The sequence below is a fragment of the Mustelus asterias genome, chromosome 10 (genome assembly GCF_964213995.1).
Source record: "Mustelus asterias chromosome 10, sMusAst1.hap1.1, whole genome shotgun sequence".
Classification (NCBI taxonomy): Eukaryota; Metazoa; Chordata; class Chondrichthyes; order Carcharhiniformes; family Triakidae; genus Mustelus; species Mustelus asterias.
The window spans coordinates 58,353,233-58,372,795 of NC_135810.1; the positions used below are offsets into that span (position 1 = coordinate 58,353,233).

At 41.8% G+C, this 19,563-nt stretch overlaps 1 protein-coding gene across 1 annotated transcript in view; it reads right to left on the reverse strand.

Annotated features, from left to right (window-relative positions):
- Positions 1-17,842, reverse strand: part of arhgap42a (Rho GTPase activating protein 42a) — a 330,330-nt gene extending 312,488 nt beyond the window's left edge. Inside the window, exon 1 of the mRNA XM_078221767.1 lies at positions 17,322-17,842. Coding sequence (XP_078077893.1) covers positions 17,322-17,475 — 154 coding nt within the window. The 5' untranslated portion in view covers positions 17,476-17,842. The remainder of the gene's footprint in view (positions 1-17,321) is intronic.
- Between the last annotated feature and the right edge of the window lie 1,721 nt (positions 17,843-19,563).

The window sequence follows — 19,563 nt, forward strand, 5'->3', positions numbered from 1 at the left end:
AAAGTATTTTCATAAACCAAAAAAACTCTTGCGAAACACAGGTCAGTCCTATCTTGGGAGGTTTGTGACTCCAAAAACAATAAAAGAAAATGCAAGAACTATGAAACAGTGCATACTATAAAGATAGATGTCATTAGATTTTTTTTTCCTGAGGCAAGTATATCCCTCCTTCGGTAAGGAGACCCAAAACTGTACTCAATACCCCAGGTACAGTCTCATCAAGGCTCTATACAATTGCAGACACCTTTACTCCTGTACTCAAATCCCCTTGCAATAAAGGCCAACATACCATTTGCCTTCCTTACTGCGTCCTGCACCTGCATGTTAGCTTTCAGTGATTTGTGAAGAAGGACACCAGCTCCTTTTGGATATCAACACCTTACAATCTCTCACCATGTAAGTAGTACGTGGCAATTTGCTTTTCCTACAAAGTGGATAACTTCACATTTCTCCACGTTACATCCAATCTGCCCTGTTCTTACCCACTCACTTAGCCTAAGTCCCCTTGAAGCCTCTTTGCATCCTCCTCACAATTCACATTCCCACCTAGTTATGTGTCAACAAACTTGCAAATATTACATTCAGTCCCCAAATTCAAATCATTAATATAGATTGTCATTAGCTGAGGCCAAAACACCGATCCTTTCAGTACCTCACTGTCACAGCCTGCCAACCTGAGAATTATATGTTTATTGATACTCTGTTTTCTGTCTGTTAACCAATTCTCAATCCATGCCTGTATATTACATACAATCCCACATGCTCTAATATTGCTTCCTAAACGTCTGTATGGGACCTTATCGAAAGCCTTCTAAAAATCCAAATATACCAAATCGTTGGTTCCCCTCTATGTATTCTGCTACTTGCATCCTCAGAACACTCCAACAGGTTTGTCAAACATGATTTTCCATTCATAAATCCATCACTCTGCCCAATTCTACCATTATTTTCTAAGTCACAAAAACAGGAAATGCTGGAAAATCTTAGCAGATCTGACAGCATCTGTGGAGAGAGAATAAAACCAAAGTTTCGAGCCTGAATGACCCTTTGTCAGAGCTCAACTCGAAACGTTGGTTGCACGGTAGCACAGTGGTAGGGCGGCACGGTAGCACAGTGATTAGCAATGGGCGGCACGGTAGCACAGTGCTTAGCACTGCTGCTTCACAGCTCCAGCGACCTGAGTTCGATTCCCGGCTTGGGTCACTGTCTGTGTGGAGTTTGCACATTCTCCTCGTGTCTGCATGGGTTTCCCCTGGGTGCTCCGGTTTCTTCCCACAGTCCAAAGATGTGCGGGTTAGGTTGATTGGTTATGCTAAAAATTGCCCCTTAGAGTCCTGAGATGCGTAGGTTTGAGGGATTAGTGGGCAAATATGTAGGGATATGGGGGTAGGTCTGGGTGGGATTGTGGTCAGTGCAGACCCGATGGGCTGAATGGCCTCTTTCTGCACTGTAAGGTTTCTATGATTCATTCTCTCTCCACTGATGCTGCCAAACCTGAGATTTTCCAGCATTTCCTGTTTTTGTTTCAGATTCCAGCATCCGCGGTATTTTGCCATTATTTTCTCAGTGTCCAGTTATCACATCCTTCATAATAGATTCTAACACATTCCTTACTACTTATGACTGGCTATCAAATCTGTAGTTCCCAGTTTTCTCTCTCCCTCCTTTCTTAAATAGTGAAGTCATATTTTCTATCTTCAATCGATAGCAACCATTCCAGAATCTATAAAATTTTGGAAGATTTCCACCCGCTTATATTTTCTTACAACTTTTCACATGAAAAGACAAGTTTACTAAAATTCAAATTAGTTCATGGAATACTTCTTACTACATACATCCTGCTAAGATTCATGTCCACAATCTAAGTATTTGGAGTCTTTCCCACAATTAAAATTATGCAGCAATGACATTTGCAAAGACTTCACCGCATTCTGTTTATGCTGAAACTTACGAACCACGTGCCTTAATGTAAAATGAAGACAGTCGCTATTTTGCTTAAAGTTAATATTCCCATTTCCCACACCATCCATCCTGCAGGCTCTCTTCAACATTAGGAACACTTTCATTCCACAGACTAGGAATGCCCAAGCTTTATATTTCCGTGTATGCATGTACCATTGAACCTCAGTTCACGTGTCCCAAAAAATGCATATACATCTCTAGTTGTTGACCCTAACAGACTTAGAACTTATCTATCAAACTGAAAAAAGTCACTAAAACTGCTCTCTTCAAAACTTCCAGACCTACAAAATTCAAACACACAACTTAGCAAATAAGAAACTAATATGCAAAACGGACTGAATTGTTTAGTAATCTAGGGACAAATAGCTAGATTTAAAGACCCCATCTGATCCATGATACACAATTTGGACACTTATTATAGATACATACTCCTGAGAAACTGGATCAGGACTGTCCAAACTAATAGAAGACTTTGCCCAAGGAAGATTTAAACTCAGGTTGCAGGATCATTAGTTTGTCCCCAACTTTTCTGCTTATCATAGTCTGTAATTAGTGACAACATTCCATCAGTACATACTAATAATGAGCAGATTAGGACTTGGATGGACTGAATTTTAATAGATAAAATGTTCAAAAAAAACAAAGTTGGCATCTTTGACTGTCACCTGCATCTTTGACATGACTAATCTCCCCAGCTATGAGCTTAGGCTAGGCCCAGATGTCACACAAATATTTAGATAAGGCCCTTCAGGCTATTTGTTCTCATCCTTTTAGAATTTAACTTTATTTTCCCATTACAAACTTATTACTCAAGCTCCCTTTCTCAAATGTGATTCAATTCCACATGATTTCAATCTTAGCTCAATCTTCATTACGCTTCTCCAACACCAGTTTGTTCTTTGCTAATCTCTCCACTCCACCATCTGCAGTCACTGATTTAGAGGATTTTCAAAGTACCTTCATTGCTGTGTTAATATAAGCTTACTTGTGACACTAATAAATAAACTTTAAACCTTTACTGTATTCAGTTTTCTGGAAATCGTTCCATTATATTTCCCCATCTGCCTTAAAGACCTTTCTAAAAACACTTGTCTTCAATTATGCTTTCACCCATCTCTCAGGTCTAGGCCATGCAGCCTCACAGGCCTGTACTGCCAATCCGAGGTCATGGCTGATCTGTATCCCAATACTATTCACCTGGTGTGGGTACACAACCTTTAATGGGTTATTTTCAAGTTGGCAATTTACAATAAGTGAGTTGCTGCAAGGATCAGTGCTTGGGCCTCCGTCAATTACAATCTATATCACTGGCTCACACGAGGGGTCTGAGTGTAATGTAACCAAGTTTGCTGACAATACAAAACTTGTGGGAAAGTAAGCAGTGATAACTTAAAGTGGCTGAAAAGGCATAGAGACAGATTAAGTGAGTGGGTAAGAAGTTGGCAGATGGAGTCTAATGTAAGGAAATGTGAAATTATCTACCTTAATAATGAGAAAAGCAGAATATGTTTTTAAATGAGTGAGGAACTGATAAAATTGATATTCAGACAGAATGAGGGTTCTTGACAACAAATCACAGCAAGGTAACATGCAGATACAGATAGCAGTTAGGAAAGTAAATGGTGTTTTTTTCAGTGGCTTCAAAGGATCAGAAAGGACCAGGATGGTAAAGAGAGTCGAGGTGCTTTCATCCACAAAAAAAATGTCCCATAAGCATGTTGAATGGCCTCACCTATTCAACCTTGTACTGCTCAAGTTCACGTGCCAATCGCTGTGTGATGAAAGAATTTCAAAGCCTGCATTTTTTAAGACGAACTTAAATAGGAATCAGGTCCATATTTCTGGGGGGACAGTGTTTGTTAATTGGATTTCCTGGCTGTGAAATGAGCATGTGCCTTCAATTGCTAAGGAAACAGAAGTTAATTGGGAAGGAAACAGGCTGAGGGGTTAGATTTCAGCCTGTGGTCAGAACTGGATCCAGCAAACCAAAGCACAAAGATTGGTTCGACAGGAACAACCAAGCAAATAGATGGCGTGTACAATACTCAGATCTTACATACCTCAATAAATTACCAGCTGGAAAAACCAGATAATAATCAAGTAAATCACCTGCTGCAGGTCAAACTAGGAGTGAAGAACAACAAATGGTGGGAGAGCCAGGGTGCAAAGCTTTAGCAAGCTGTGGATAAGCGTAACCGGAAGGCTCTCCATGAAAGTCTCCAACCTGTCTCTAGCCCCACAACTGACACTATGACACCTGTCCTTACAGCAGAAAGCAATCAGCTCCTAACAAAAAGACAGGAAATTCTCTTTCATTGGGCAGAGCACTCTAACAATAACCTGCACCAAGAATCCACAGTGTAAAATTATCCCATTCGATCACTTCCACAGCATTGCATTCTGGGCGTGCTTGTCCTTAATCCATTCATAAAATAACCATGTGTGGGTGAGTCTCCAGGAGTCATAGAGGTTTACAGCGTGGAAACAGGCCCTTCGGCCCAACTTGTCCATGCCACCCTTTTTTTTTTAAAAACCCGTAAGCTAATCCCAATTGCCCACATTCGGCCCATATCCCTCTATATCCATCTTACCCATGTAACTATCTAAATGCTTTTTAAAAGACAAAATTGTACCCGCCTCTACTACTACCTCTGGCAGCTTGTTCCAGACACTCACCACCTCTGTGAAAAAAATTGCCCCTCTGCTGGACACTTTTGTATCTCTCCCCTCTCACCTTAAACCTATGCCCTCTAGTTTTAGACTCCCTACCTTTGGGAAAAGATATTGACTATCTCGTTGATCTGTGCCCCTCATTATTTTATAGACCTCTATAAGATCATCCCTCAGCCTCCTACGCTCCAGAGAAAAAAGTCCCAGTCTATCCAGCCTCTCCTTATAACTCAATCCATCAAGTCCCAGTAGCATCCTAGTAAATCTTTTCTGCACTCTTTCTAGTTTAATAATATCCTTTCTATAATAGGGTGATCAGAATTGCACAGGGTATTCCAAGTGTGGCCATACCAATGTCTTGTACAACTTCAACCAGACATTCCAACTCCTGTATTCAACGTTCTGACCAATGAAACCAAGCATGCTGAATGCCTTCTTCACCATTCTGTCCACCTGTGACTCCACTTTCAAGGAGCTATGAACATGTACCCCTAGATCTCTTTGTTCTGTAACTCTCCCCAACACCCTACCATTAACTAAGTCCTGCCCTGGTTCAATCTACCAAAATGCATCACCTCGCACTTGTCTAAATTAAACTCCATTTGCCATTCGTCAGCCCACTGGCCCAATTGATCAAGATCCCATTGCAATTGGAGATAACTTTCTTCACTGTCCAATGGCATTCCATCTGAAGTATTCAAATACAGAGGAGTTCACATGGTTAGGAAATCCACTTGCATCTTCTCTTCAATCTGGAACCAGTACATTGTATTCCAAGATGACAAGGACTCACCTATGCAAACAGAAGGGAAACAAATCCATTGTGACAATCATTGTCCTATTTCACTTCTCTCCACATTCGAAAAAAAGTGTAAAGGGTTATTCTGAAAACAATTGTCACTCGTTTTACATACTCTGCGTACCCACAAACACAATGTGGTTTTCATGCTGAGTGAGAAATAGTCAACATGATCGCTGCAGCACATCAAATACAAGACAAGACAAGTCCAGCAAACAAAACAAGGACATGTACATGGTGTTCATTGACCTGACCAAAGGCTTCAACATAGTAAACCATGAAGGCCTATTGGAAGGTGCTGCATCACACTGACCATTTCATGATGGTCAGTGTGATGCCTTATCAGATGCCTTTTCTGTCACCAACTGCAGCAAGCAAGACTGTTCCATTGGTCAGCTACTTTTCGACCATGTTCACATATGCACTCAAAGATCCTGACAGAGGAGTACAATTCAATTCAGGACCAACAGCAACGTCAATCTACTAAAGGCTCAAAGATCACAAAACAGCTACTAAATGAACTTGTTTGCTCCAATGATACATACTCCAGAGGACACCTAACAGTTTGTTGCCCACTTTGCCCAAACCTCAAAACACCTTGGCCTTACAATAAGCCTGAAAGATACAGATCTTGTACCGAATTGGCCACAAACTCCAAGACCCCATAGTCACAATTAACAATAGATCTCTCAGCTCAGTTCAAAAGTTCTACTATCTTGGAAGAATCCTCACCAATAATGCCACTTTGGATGAAGTCACCTGATAAATGCAAGCTTAATATACAGCAGGCCATTGAACAGGTTTTGGAGACAGCATGGAGTGTGTCTCAAAGCAAAGATCAAAATCTACCAGGCAGTAGCTCCTACATCACTTCTGCGACACCTGGTGGTGTCACGTAAGGCAGCTAGTTGCAATCCAGTTTTGCTGCTCAAGATCTGTCAGCAAGTGGCAGGACAAAATAAGAAACAATGTTTCTGCAAATGGCGCATATCTGATAGCGAGAGCTATCAGAACTCCATTCCACTGGATCAGCCAAATGGTTTGCAGAGAGGTTTCCTACACACCAAATCGAACCTGGTTCCCTGGTGCTGTGAGGCAGCAGTACTAACTACTGTGCCACTGTGCCAACCATAAGGCTGCCTAAAAATTGGGCACCACTATTTAGGAAAAAAAACAATCTTGGATAAATACAAATGGAGGAGTCTCTGACATCAAGCAACCTTAATATTTAAGAAAAGGGTCAGGTAACTAGAAGTCACGGGAGCATGCTTCAATAGTCAGTGCCTTCACCCACTCCTCCAACAGTGACGATGTATATGATATCTGCAATCAGATCAACAAATTTACGTGGTTAGCATTGCTGCCTCACAGCGCCAGGGACCCAGGTTTGATTCCCGGCTTGGGTCACTGCCTGTCTGGAGTTTTCACATTCTCCCTGTGTCTGCGTGGGCTTCCTCCGGGTGCTCCGGTTTCCCTCAGTCCGAAAGATGTGCTGGTTAGGTGCATTGGCCATGTTAAATTCTCCCTCAGTGTACCCAAACAAGCGCCGGAGTGCGGCGACTAGGAGATTTTCACAGTAACTTCATTGCAGTGTTAATGTAAGCCCACTTGTGACACTAATAAATAAACTTAGACACAATGAGTTAAGTTGAGATGTTCTATTATGTGGGTTCCTATACTCAACTGGCTGCAGAATACTGCCTTTAACATCACATATGAGACAACATCAACTTAGTCGGTGAACAACTGGTCTCCTTGCAGAACACCCACCTATTAAAGTAATGGGGAGAATCTAATGCAATCAGTCAATCACTTCAAGAAAGTTGAAATATACAACTAAAGTAGTCCTGGCAAAATTATATTGGATTTCTGTGAAACCATATTTTGAGTACTATGTACTGTTGTGGTCTCTTTACCTAAGAAAGTATATACTTGCCTTGGGAGGGAGTGCAACAATTAACAAGAAGATATAGAGAAAGATCTTCCCTCGGGGGGCTGTGAATCTTTGGAATTCTCTTATCCAGAGAATGGAGATGCTCAGTCGGTGAGCATATCAAAGACCATAACTGTGATATATTTGAACACAAAGGGGAATCAAGCAAAATAATGGTAGTGGGGAACAGTAGAGTTGAGGTAGAAGATCAGCTATGGTCTTTTGAATGGCAGAGAAGGACTGAGGGCCTCAGATTTACTGCTGCATATCATGTTATGTTTTTGGCTAGCAAATATCTATCAACCTCAAACGTAATTGTATTAAATTTAGTGAGCTACTGTTGTATCACCCTTCTTATGAAGAAGTGGAATTGCTTCCTAAATTCTGTCGAGTGGCATGGCCCTGATTTTAATGTTATGTATCTGTCCTAGGCTCCAGCTCCAGCAAAACAAGACTTTCCTCTATCTGCCCTATCAGTTATTTCCAAAATCCTAAAATCTCAATCAAATCACACTTTAACCTTTAGGGAATACATGCCTAGTTTATATAATGATTCTTTATAAATTGAACATTGGCATTCTGGTGACATTTGCTTCACTAAACCATTACATCCTTTTCAAGGTGCAGTGCCCAGAATGGAACACAGCAATTCCAATGTAGTCTAACCAGAACTTTGTATGAATATGGTAACATTTCCCCTCATTCATACTCTAGTCTATATATAAAGGCAAACATTCCATTAGACTTACCTTTTTTTGTGCCTGACCACTACATTTAGGGATTTTTGTACATGAAATCACTAAATTTTTTGTTCCTAGCTTATCACCATTTAAAAAATACACTATTTGAGCATATTTTGGTTCAAAATGAATGAGTTCATATTATCCGTCCACCACAGCTTTGCCCATTCAATTAATCTATCAATACCTCTAATGCCCCAACTGTCCACTAAACTTGGATATGTGGACTTCTATTATGTTATCTAAGTCATTAATATAGAGAATACTTAAAACCTCTGCACAATATTTGTGGGTCACCAATAGTAACTTCCTTTCAATTCAAGTACATAACTGTCTACTTTCTTCTACCAACTGTGTTCTGCTCAGTATATATCCCTGTTCAACATCACAAAGTAAGAAATCTCACAACACCAGGTTAAAGTCCAACAGGTTTATTTGGTAGCACAAGCCACTAGCTTTCGGTGCGCTGCCCCTTCATCAGGTGAGTGGGATTTCAGTTCACAAACAGGGCATATAAAGACACAAACTCGATTTACAAAATAATGGTTGGAATGCGAGTCTTTACAGGTAATTAAATCTTAAAGGTACAGACAATGTGAGTGGAGAGAGGGTTAAGCACAGGTTAAAGAGATGTGTATTGTCTCAAGCCAAGACAATTAGTGAGACTTTGCAAGCCCAGGCAAGTCGTGGGGGTTACAGATAGTGTGACTTGAACCCAAGATCCCGGTTGAGGCCGTCCTCATGTGTGCAGAACTTGGCTATCAGTCTCTGCTCAGCGACTCTGCGTTGTCGTGTGTCGTGAAGGCCGCCTTGGAGAACGCTTACCCGAAGATCAGAGGCTGAATGCCCGTGACCGCTGAAGTGTTCCCCAACAGGAAGAGAACACTCTTGGCCTGGTGATTGTCGAGCGGTGTTCATTCATCTGTTGTCGTAGTATCTGCATGGTCTCCCCAACGTACCATGCCTCGGGACATCCTTTCCTGCAGCGTATCAGGTAGACAACGTTGGCCGAGTTGCAAGTGTACGTATTACCGTGTACCTGGTGGATGGTGTTCTCACGCGAGATGATGGCATCGGTGTCGATGATCCAGCAAGTCTTGCAGAGGTTGCTGTGGTGTCGTGGTCACTGTTCTCCTGAAGGCTGAGTAGTTTGCTGCGGACAGTGGTCTGTTTGAGGTTGTGCGGTTGTTTGAAGGCAAGAAGTGGGGGTGTGGGGATGGCCTTGGTGAGATGTTCGTCTTCATCAATGACATGTTGAAGGCTCCGGAGAAGATGTCATAGCTTCTCCGCTCCGGGAAAGTACTAGACGACAAAGGATACTCTGTCCGCCGTGTCCCGTCTTTGTCTTCTGAGGAGGTCGGTGCAGTTTTTCGCTGTGGCGCATCGGAACTGTCAATCAATGAGTCGAGCACCATATCCTGTTCTTATGAGGGCATCTTTTAGCGTCTGGAGGTGTCTGTTGCTACAGCTACACCACGAAAACAGATTCTCACATTGCTGCTTGTAGGAGCTCATGATGTGCAAATTGCCTGCTGTGTTTTCTACATTACAACAGTACCTACCTTTCAAAGTAATTAATTGGCTGTAAAACATGATGGGGTATTCTGAGCTTGTGAAAGGTGCTGTCAGTACCTGTCTTTCTTTTTTTAACCATCTACTTGCATTCTCGACTATATATAGAGCTCCAAGATGTCACTCAGTATATGAAAAGTATTACGAGAACATAATTAGTAGCTATTTGTTGCAGTACCAATGTTTCCACAACTGGTATGTCTGATATTCTGACAATAGTTCAAAATCTCTCCCTCAATGTCAGCAAGATGAAGGAGATAGTCATTGATTTCAGGAAGCATAGCAGAGGACATGCCCCTGTCCACATCAACAGTGATGAAGTGGAAATGGTTGAGAGCTTCAAGTTTCCAGGTATCCAGATCACTAACAACCAGTCCTAATTCCTCCACGCTGACGCTACAGTTAAGAAAGCCCACTAATGTCTCTACCTTCTCAGGAAGCTCAGGAAATTTGGCATGTCGGCTGCAACTCTCACCAACATTTACAGATGCACCATAGAAAGCATTCTTTTTGGTTGTATCAGAGCTTGCTATGGCTTCTGCTCTGTCCAAGACCACAAGAAACTACAAAGGATCCTGAACAAAGCCCAGTCCATCAAGCAAATCAGCCTCCCATCCATTGACACTGCATACACTTCCCACTGCCTTGGAAAAGCAGCCAGCATAATTAAGGACCCCACGCACCTGGACACACTCTTCCATCGGGAAAAAAATACAAAAGTCTGAAGTCACGTACCAACCAACTCAAGAACAGCTTCTTCCCTGCTGCCATCAGACTTTTGAATGGACCTACCTCGTATTAAGTTGATCTTTCTCTACAACCTAGCTATGACTGTAACACTACATTCTGTACCCTCTCCTTCCCTATGTACAGTATGCTTTGTCTGTATAGCGCACAACACATTTCACTGTATACTAATACATGTGACAATAATAAATCAAATTCAAAAAATAAATTTATAGAATTATATACAAATAGGGAAGTGTGATCAGCACCAGTTATGGAAGAAATACCCAATCACAGTCTGGAAGTCAGTCAAATTTGTCATGCAAATAGGTGTGTTGTTTGACATCACTTGTATTTATTAGACTAAAGATTCCCAATAACTTCATAGGGTTGTATTTGACACTATATTTATTTTAGAAAACTGCCTTCAAGTCAGAGTGGAATCGACACCATTTACATTGTAGAACAAATTCCACAAAGCCAACATAATCAACTGCAAATCCAAAAGCTCACACAATTTATAAACTGAATTCTATCTTTTTTCCCTTGCAGTCAAGGAGATTGATACAGTCCAATGTCCGGAAAATCAGACCAGTAGATAAAAGGAATAATGCCAGCTGGAACAAATGCTGGCCGTTTGCATCACTGTTCTTGTACTAAACTCCGCAGAGACACAAGAGCAATAACTTGTTCTGGGATGTCTAGACACTTCTAAAAGCACCAGTACCAGCTCCTACATTATATTAAAACCCAAGTACAGTCACTCTGCAATAAATGTAACATATTTTAATAATTAAGATAAAGACAAATATGCTGGAATCTGAAACAAAAACAGAAAATCTTAAAATCTCAGCAGGTATGACAGCATTTGTGGAGAGAGAATAGAGTCAACGTTTCGAGTCAGGGTGATCTTTTGATTTTCCAGCATTTTCTGCTTTGTGTTTACATTTTTATAATTGTTAGCCAAGTAAAATCTTTCAAAAGTTTGTCATGAGACATGCAACATATACAAGCATTCACCTTACCTCTGATTCAGATGGTCAGAGATTCAAGCCTTACTGCAGAACGTATTGAACCTTGACTGACATTTCAGTACAGTAATCGTGAACTGCTGATGATGTAGTTTTACAAATGATACATTAAATTAATGCCCCAGCACCCCCAAAACATCCAGCCCTCTCAAGTGAGCATAAAAGAGCTTTTGGCACCATTCAAAGTGCTGGCCATTATAATAGAACATAGAAAAGCTACAGCACAAACAGGCCCTTCGGCCCACAAGTTGTGCCGAACATGTCCCTACCTATTAGGCTTACTTATAACCCTCTATCTTACTAACTTCCATGAACTTCTCCAAAAGTCTCTTAAAAGACCCTATCGAATCCGCCTCCACCACCACTACCGGCAGCCGATTCCACGCACCCACCACCCTCTGAGTGAAAAACTTACCCCTAACATCTCCTCTGTACCTACTCCTCCAGTTACAATAATGCAACTGGACATTATTTATCCTTCCACCAACAACTAAAACAGATTATCTGGTCAGTTATCTCAATGTTTGTGGGGCAATGTTGTTCACAAATTGACTGCCATGTCCCCCACATTGCAATATTGACTATTCTTCAAAAGTGTTGGCATGCCTTGAAACTGTGAAAGAGGAATGTCAAATTGGGATGAAAAAAGTGATAATATGTGGAATTAGTGGTGAAAAGAGCAATGTTCCATTATGTAAGGCAAGGTTGGAGAGTCCGGTAAAAAGTGGTGGTAGGAATAATGGAGAAATGATCTTCTCCAGGGATACAGTTTATCCTGGGTAACATTGTAGCTGGATCACAGGTGGGAGTGATGCCTACTGTGGTTGAAAAGCCAGTGAAAAATCAAACAACTGAGATGTTGCAGGAATTATGTCATGGGATATTTCCCGACTGTGTGGTAACAAGATCACTAATCCACAGATTGAGGCAGAAGGAGGAGAAATCAAACGGTAAAGATAAGGAGGTTGAGATTCAGTTATCAGAAATCATCTGGATTTGATTTTTCACCGAGTTGCAACAACTAAAATATCCTCCTTCTGGTTTTCTTCCCTATCAAAATACAGTTTGGGCATCTTAACATAACACACTCAGAGTTTTCCTTCTATCTGGCACTCTTATCAAATAATTCACCGAGCTCAATTTTACTTTGATTTGATAAGGCCCGCTACACCTTGCTTTAAATGGTTCACTTACCACTGGTAATATTAATACTTTATCCCCACTAGCAAAACCATGAATGTTTGATGTTTTATCCACTTCTTTTTCATCACAGACTGTGCTGCTTGTAAATGCTGTCTAGCCATCTCACTAACCCTAGTTAATCTTTCCCTAAAGTTTGACACATTGAGACAACAATGTTGTCTCAGAATGCTGACTCCCCAATTTCTCCTTGATCAATTTAAGTGGTTCTCTTACCTCACGACCAAAATTCAATTCAGGTGGACTGAATTTTGTTGATTCATTCGGTGTATCCCTAATTGAAAAAAGTTCAAATGGAATTCTTTCATCCCAATCCTCTGGATAATCCTGATTAGAGGCCTTCAACATGTTCTTTAAAGTTTCATGCCACCGTTCTAATGCTCCCTGCAATTCTGGATGTTGTGCAGTTGATTTCAATTGCTTCACTCCTAAGCTATCTATAACTCCCTGAATAACTTTGATGTAAAATTGGATCCTTGATCTGATTGGATTTCTGTGAACAGTCTATATCTGGTAAAAAATGAAGTAATTCTTTTGTCTGTAATTTTATGTTATGGAGTGGCATCCTGAAATCTAGTAGACACATCCATTATGGTCAGCAAATACTGATTTCCATTTTTTTGTTTTAGGCAGGCATCCCTCACAATTAGTAAGGACCCTTGTAAAAGGTTCCTCAAATGCCAGAATGGTTTCATTACTGCTTAAGGTTTCCCTATTACCTGACAGGTGTGACACATATGACAAAATTCAACTACATCTTTATGCATACAGCCAACAAAAATGTTTTTGTCTTTCCACTTGAGTTTTCCTTACTTCTAAATGACTCTTACTGGAACCTCATGCGCTACTCGCAATACCTCCTTTCTGCCCACTTTTCAACTGCCTGAATATGTAAACGGTCTCCACTTTCTCATTAAGACATCATTTTGAATGTAATAACACTCCAGTATACACTCAGATTCTTCTTCTGTTTACACTTACAACTGCCTTATCTCTGCATCTTTCTGTTGTAATTCTGCCAACTTTCCTGAACTAAAGATATCCGCTTTATTCCCCAAGTGGGGGATAAAGGTTGGTACGGTTAACAACCATCCAGCCAAAGATTGTTTCCGATAGCTGAATCTCAACCTCCTTATCTTTACTGTTCGATTTCGCCTCCTTCTGTCTCAATCTGTGGATTAGTGATCTTGTTACCACACAGTTGGGAAACATCCCAAGACATACTTCCTGCAACATCTCAGTTTGATTTTTCACTGGCTTTTCAACCACAGTAGGCATCAGTCCCACCTGTGATCCCGCTACAATGTTACCCAGGATAAACTGTATCCCTGGAGAAGATCATTTCTCCATTAGTCCTACCACCACTTTTTACCGGACTCTCCAACCTTACCTTACATAACAGAACATTACTCTTTTCACCACTAATTCCACATATTACCACTTTTTCCATCCCAAATACATAACTCCTCATCTCTCTTCATTAACGATTGACTTGATCCTGTAGCTCTTAAAATCCTAACTTTCTTACCTACTCCTCCTGGTTGGGAAGCATTTTCCGATCGGGGCCATTGTGATCTCCTGGACTCGTTTCGATCGCCTCAGGGGGTCGGAGAGGAATTTCCCAGATTTTTTTTTCCCCATATTGGCCCTGGGGTTTTTCACTCTGGGTTTTCGCCTCTCCCTGGAGATCACATGGTCTGGAATGGGGGGGTGGGGGTAAGTTAATAGGTTGTAATGAACAAAGCATCGTAGCTGTGAGGGACAGCTCGGTGGATAGGATATTGGTATGTAGATAGGCTGGAAAATTGGGTGGGGATCCTGGATTCAGGATTCAATCCTGGACTGGGGAGCGGCGCGGGCTTGGAGGGCCGAAGGGCCTGTTCCTGTGCTGTATTGTTCTTTGTTCTTTGTTCTTTGGTACACATGAATAAACTTTACCCACATAAATAAATTCCTTAAAGAGATCCGGCACTTGCTTATCAACTAACCTCTCAACAGGATTTACATTTTTGCTATTACTGTCGCATTTTACCCTTTTGCACTTCTAACATTTCAAGTCAAAATTTTCTTTCCAGTTCCTGAGGTTCTAATGCTTTCTCTTTTTCCCTTTCCTCTGTTAATGCTACTTTCTATCTTTCCTATTGTTCCGCTATGTCCTCTAATTCCAATTATTTTTCTTGTTGCAAATAACACTGTTTCAATTGTAATTGAATTCTAGCCAATTCCCATTCAGACTCTGCTTCTGGAAATCTAAAACACTGAGCTATCACTTAAATTATCTTTGCCTTCCTCACTTCTTCAGGTACAGTTAACTTCAGTTTGTTCGCCAAATCCAAAAGCTTTGTTTTAATCACCCCGAGTGACCTCTTCCATACCCAGGAAATCTTTAGCCATTGAAAGAGCTATTTTCCCTATTTAAACTAACCAAATGCAAAACTTTGAAAAAAAAAATCAGGTCCCAACACCCACTGTCTTATAACTTTTAATCCTAAAATGAGCCCCTAGTTTTTGTTCGGGTACCCAATCAGAAACCCCCAAGGTATATTATGAAGCTAGACTAGACCCCAACAAGTTTCTATTTGGGCATTGAGATGATAAAATGTTTCAATCCAGGCATGATTCTACTAACAAACTGGAATGATTTTATCAAATCAAACTTTAACCTGTCACTATGAGTTCCAATTCAAGCAATATTCATCATGGAATCAATTAGGTACAGAGGGAGGCTATTCGGCCCTTTGTGTCTGCACCAACAACAATCCCACCCAGGCCCTATCTTCATAATCTCATGTATTTAACCTCCTAATCCCCCTGATACTAGGGGCAATTTAGCATGGCCAGTGCACCTAACCAGCACATCTTTGGACTGTGGGAGGAAACCGGCCCCGGAGGAAACCCACGCAGACATGGGGAGAACATGCAGACGCAGACAATGACCCAAGCCAGGAATCAAACCTGGGTCTCTGGTGCTGACAGGCAGCAGTGCTAACCACTGTGCCACCTCTTTTCCTCTTATATATTTAAAACCCCCTCTTTAAAATTAGTTAGCAAAGCAGAGTTCTCAGAAAGGCCTTTCAAAGAGCGAGAGAGAGAGAGAGTATGTGCTTTCTTCTGGCAGTCCAGGCAGCAACTACTTGCTTTTTAAAAATGAAACTAAAAACAATATTCTTTTCATGCAAGCTTAGCTCCTCCCATTAAACACATGACTGTCTGACAATCAACTTAATCAAAACTCTACTCTGAAACCCCAGGGGAACCTAAATAAACAAAAGGTCCATTAACTCTACAAAGTAACACATTCCTAGCTAAAATCAGTTATTAGTCTGCATTGTTAGCATCTGCTACATGTTTACCAGACAGATCAACTCTTGTAACAAAACACTGCCTCTTCAAGCAAACCCAACTTAAACACAAAATATAGCAAAACAACACAATATTACAATATTATAAATTAATATACCATATACACACCCATTCTGCAAACAGCATAGTGGCACAATGCTTAGCACCCAGGTTCCATTCCAGCCTCGAGTGGCTGTGTGAAGTTTGCACGTTCTCTCCCAAGGTCAAAAGATGTGTAGGTTAGGTGGATTAGCCATGGTAAATGCATGGGACTATGGGCATAGGAGAGGGCCTGGGCAAAATGCTCTTTCGGAGAGTCAGTGCAGACTCAATGGGCCAGATGGCCTTTTTCTGCACTGTAGAGATTCTATGTTTCTTTCAATGCCATCTTACACTGTGTTGCAATCTTCCACAGTATTAAATATACACACCATTTGATGTTAACCACAAATGTTGATAAGTTTCAATAACTCACAAACCATTCATGCAAATAGTGAGTGGTGATCTTAATACCAAGTTTTATGGAAAGACTAATTTCCATCTTGCACTATTCCGAGTGACTCTGCTTTAATCCAGGTCGTTAGCCAATCTATTTATTCCCATTCCACATGCTCTAATTTTGATCAGAGTCCACGACATTGTACTTATTGAAAATCCATGTATATTCCATCCACTATATTACCATTGTCTATTCTTTGTTACTTTTGTTAAACAATTCAACAAAGTATATAATTCAATAAGATTGGTCAAACACGACTTTCCCTTAAAATTAGTGTTGACTATTCTTTACAATTTTCGCTTTTTCCATTACATCTTTAAGTAAAGATTCCAAAATCTTGCCACTGCTGGTGGCTTTTGCTACCAAATAAACCTGTTGGACTTTAACCTGGTGTTGTTAAACTTCTTACGAAGTTAATTGTTCTGCAGCTCCCTGGATTTGTTTTCTTATCTTCTTTCTGAATATAGAAATAGCATTGCCTGCGAGTAGTTGTCCGCCAGTCATCCAGCTATCTCAACTGCTGTAACTCCAGTTTTATCCTCTTTAGATGTGATCTATATCGATTGTCCATTATCAATAGTGGTTACCCTTTTCAATGTTATACACACACACACACACATATCAAACGTTAGCACATTACTTTATAAAAATAGGCCAAGGAAGTTGCTTATTTCATTCCTCGAAAACATTTACTCCCCAAGCCCAACAAGATCCAAGGAGGAAATGTCTATGAATGTGTTGGCCACAGCCACGAGGAGCGCTCTTTCCCGTTCATTCAAACTTTTTTCCCACAGTCTCAAACACAAGCGATTGTTTTTTTTCCCCTCTGTTGTTTAAAGCCACTTACTTTTCAGCGCGTTAATCAGCATGAGGCCGTCTTTAATCAGCTCCTTGATGAACTTGTTGGTGCGTTCCAGCTCGATCTCATGCGCCTTCAGCCGATCCCTGAAATCCGGGCTGTCCAGGGAGCAATCCGTGAACTCCAGAGTGGGGAGCCCCATGGCAGCTCGCGCGCGGCCGGACCCGAGCCCCTAACTGCCGCCACTCAGCCTCGCGCCAGCCCGGACCCCCCCCCCCCCCGTCCGTTCGCCCGTGGCTCGAGCTGCTCCCGGGGAACGTTCCAAAAGCGCAGCACCGCAGCCAGACAACTCCCAGCACCTTGTCCACGCACGTCCAAGCCTGTATTCGGCGTTTTTTTTTCTCTTCCTGCCCTTTATTTTTCCACCAGGACATAAAACGCGCAGCCTTGAGTTGTTAACAGATGTTTAAACCAGCAGGAGAGCAGAGAGCCGGTTATGTGTTAAAGCTTTCATGCTGCTCCTCTGCTTCTGTCAGTCCTGTAGCTTAGTCCTGGTGTCCGCACCGCTCTTGGTGCCGCCCCTGAGCAGAACACTTCCGCCTAGTCCAATGCATAACTAGCCCACCACTTCACATTCTTGCAGGGGGAGTATTTTCTGAGATTCATATTTCACACTTTGGGCACTCGAGACTTAATCATGATTAGGGAACTACAAATTCCTCCGTACAGGTGGCGTTCATATGATATTCCAGACTGGACTATAGCAATTTAGCAATCTAGAATTTTGGTTTACGAATGCATGTGTAGAGTTTGATTCCATTGCCCTTTATACGTTTAAGTGGATGACTAAAACAAATACAACGTTAACACAGTTTTACCATTTGTATATACTAATATATTCATATCAACTGTAATTTAAATCAAGAGCAATGAGCAATGGGCAGTAAAGTTTGACCATGCCAGTGCCACTCAATATAGCATCCTCGTTGTCTGAGGGACGCTAATTGTGGCTCTCCAAACATCTCTCTGCCATGATGTCTCAACAAGATAAGAAATGGGAGGTCCCAAGAACTACCTGAGTCCATGCGGGTACTGAAACCCCGTGCTGTCAGTATTATTGAGAGCTACAGCCAAAGGAGCTCCCAGCCCAGCAGTAACATTCATATCCCAGGGATGAACAAACAATGCTCAGTATTATTAAGCATTCAAACACTCAGCCTGGCGATATACACATTTACGTGTTATTTTACCAAAGATTCCGGATTTGATGTTGAAGCTTATGCATGTCTTATCGATATTAGAATGGTGTGTGGGAATATTTTTGACTTGGGTTCAAGTCACACTATCTGTAACCCTCATGTTGGGTTAGACAACAACAAGCAGAGGGAAGTGGCCAAGGAGGATCGAAAATGGAGGAGAGTGGAGAGATGCAAGGAAAGGGAGGAGGAGACTTGAGAACTGGCCAAGATGGAAAGAGGGAGAGCGGGTGGGGGGAGAGGGAGAGCGGGTGGGGGGAGAGGGAGAGCGGGTGGGGGGAGAGGGAGAGTGGATGGGGGGAGAGGGAAAAATAACAGTGGCCAAAGCTATAGGAGCTGGGCCAAGAAGCTGAAGTGCTGAAATACTTGAAAGGAAGGGGCTTTGTCTAAGGGAACAATAAATAAGTAAGGGGACATGTAGATTAGGTGGATTAGCTATCATGAATGTGAGGGGTTATAGAGATAGGGTGGGGTTGGATCTCGGTAAGATGCTCTGTCAGAGAATCGGTACATTTGGAGTACTGCGTCCAGTTCTGGTCGCCGCACTACCAGAAGGACGTGGAGGCGTTAGAGAGTGTGCAGAGAAGGTTTACCAGGATGTTGCCTGGTATGGAGGGTCTTAGCTATGAGGAGAGATTGGGTAAACTGGGGTTGTTCTCCCTGGAAAGACGGAGAATGAGGGGAGATCTAATAGAGGTGCACAAGATTATGAAGGGTATAGATAGGGTGAACAGTGGGAAGCTTTTTCCCAGGTCAGAGGTGACGATCACGAGAGGTCACGGGCTCAAGGTGAGAGGGGCGAAGTATAACTCAGATATCAGAGGGATGTTTTTTACACAGAGGGTGGTGGGGGCCTGGAATGCGCTGCCAAGTAGGGTGGTGGAGGCAGGCATGCTGACATTGTTTAAGACTTACCTGGATAGTCACATGAGCAGCCTGGGAATGGAGGGATACAAACGATTGGTCTAGTTGGACCAAGGAGCGGCACAGGCTTGGAGGGCCGAAGGGCCTGTTTCCTGTGCTGTACTGTTCTT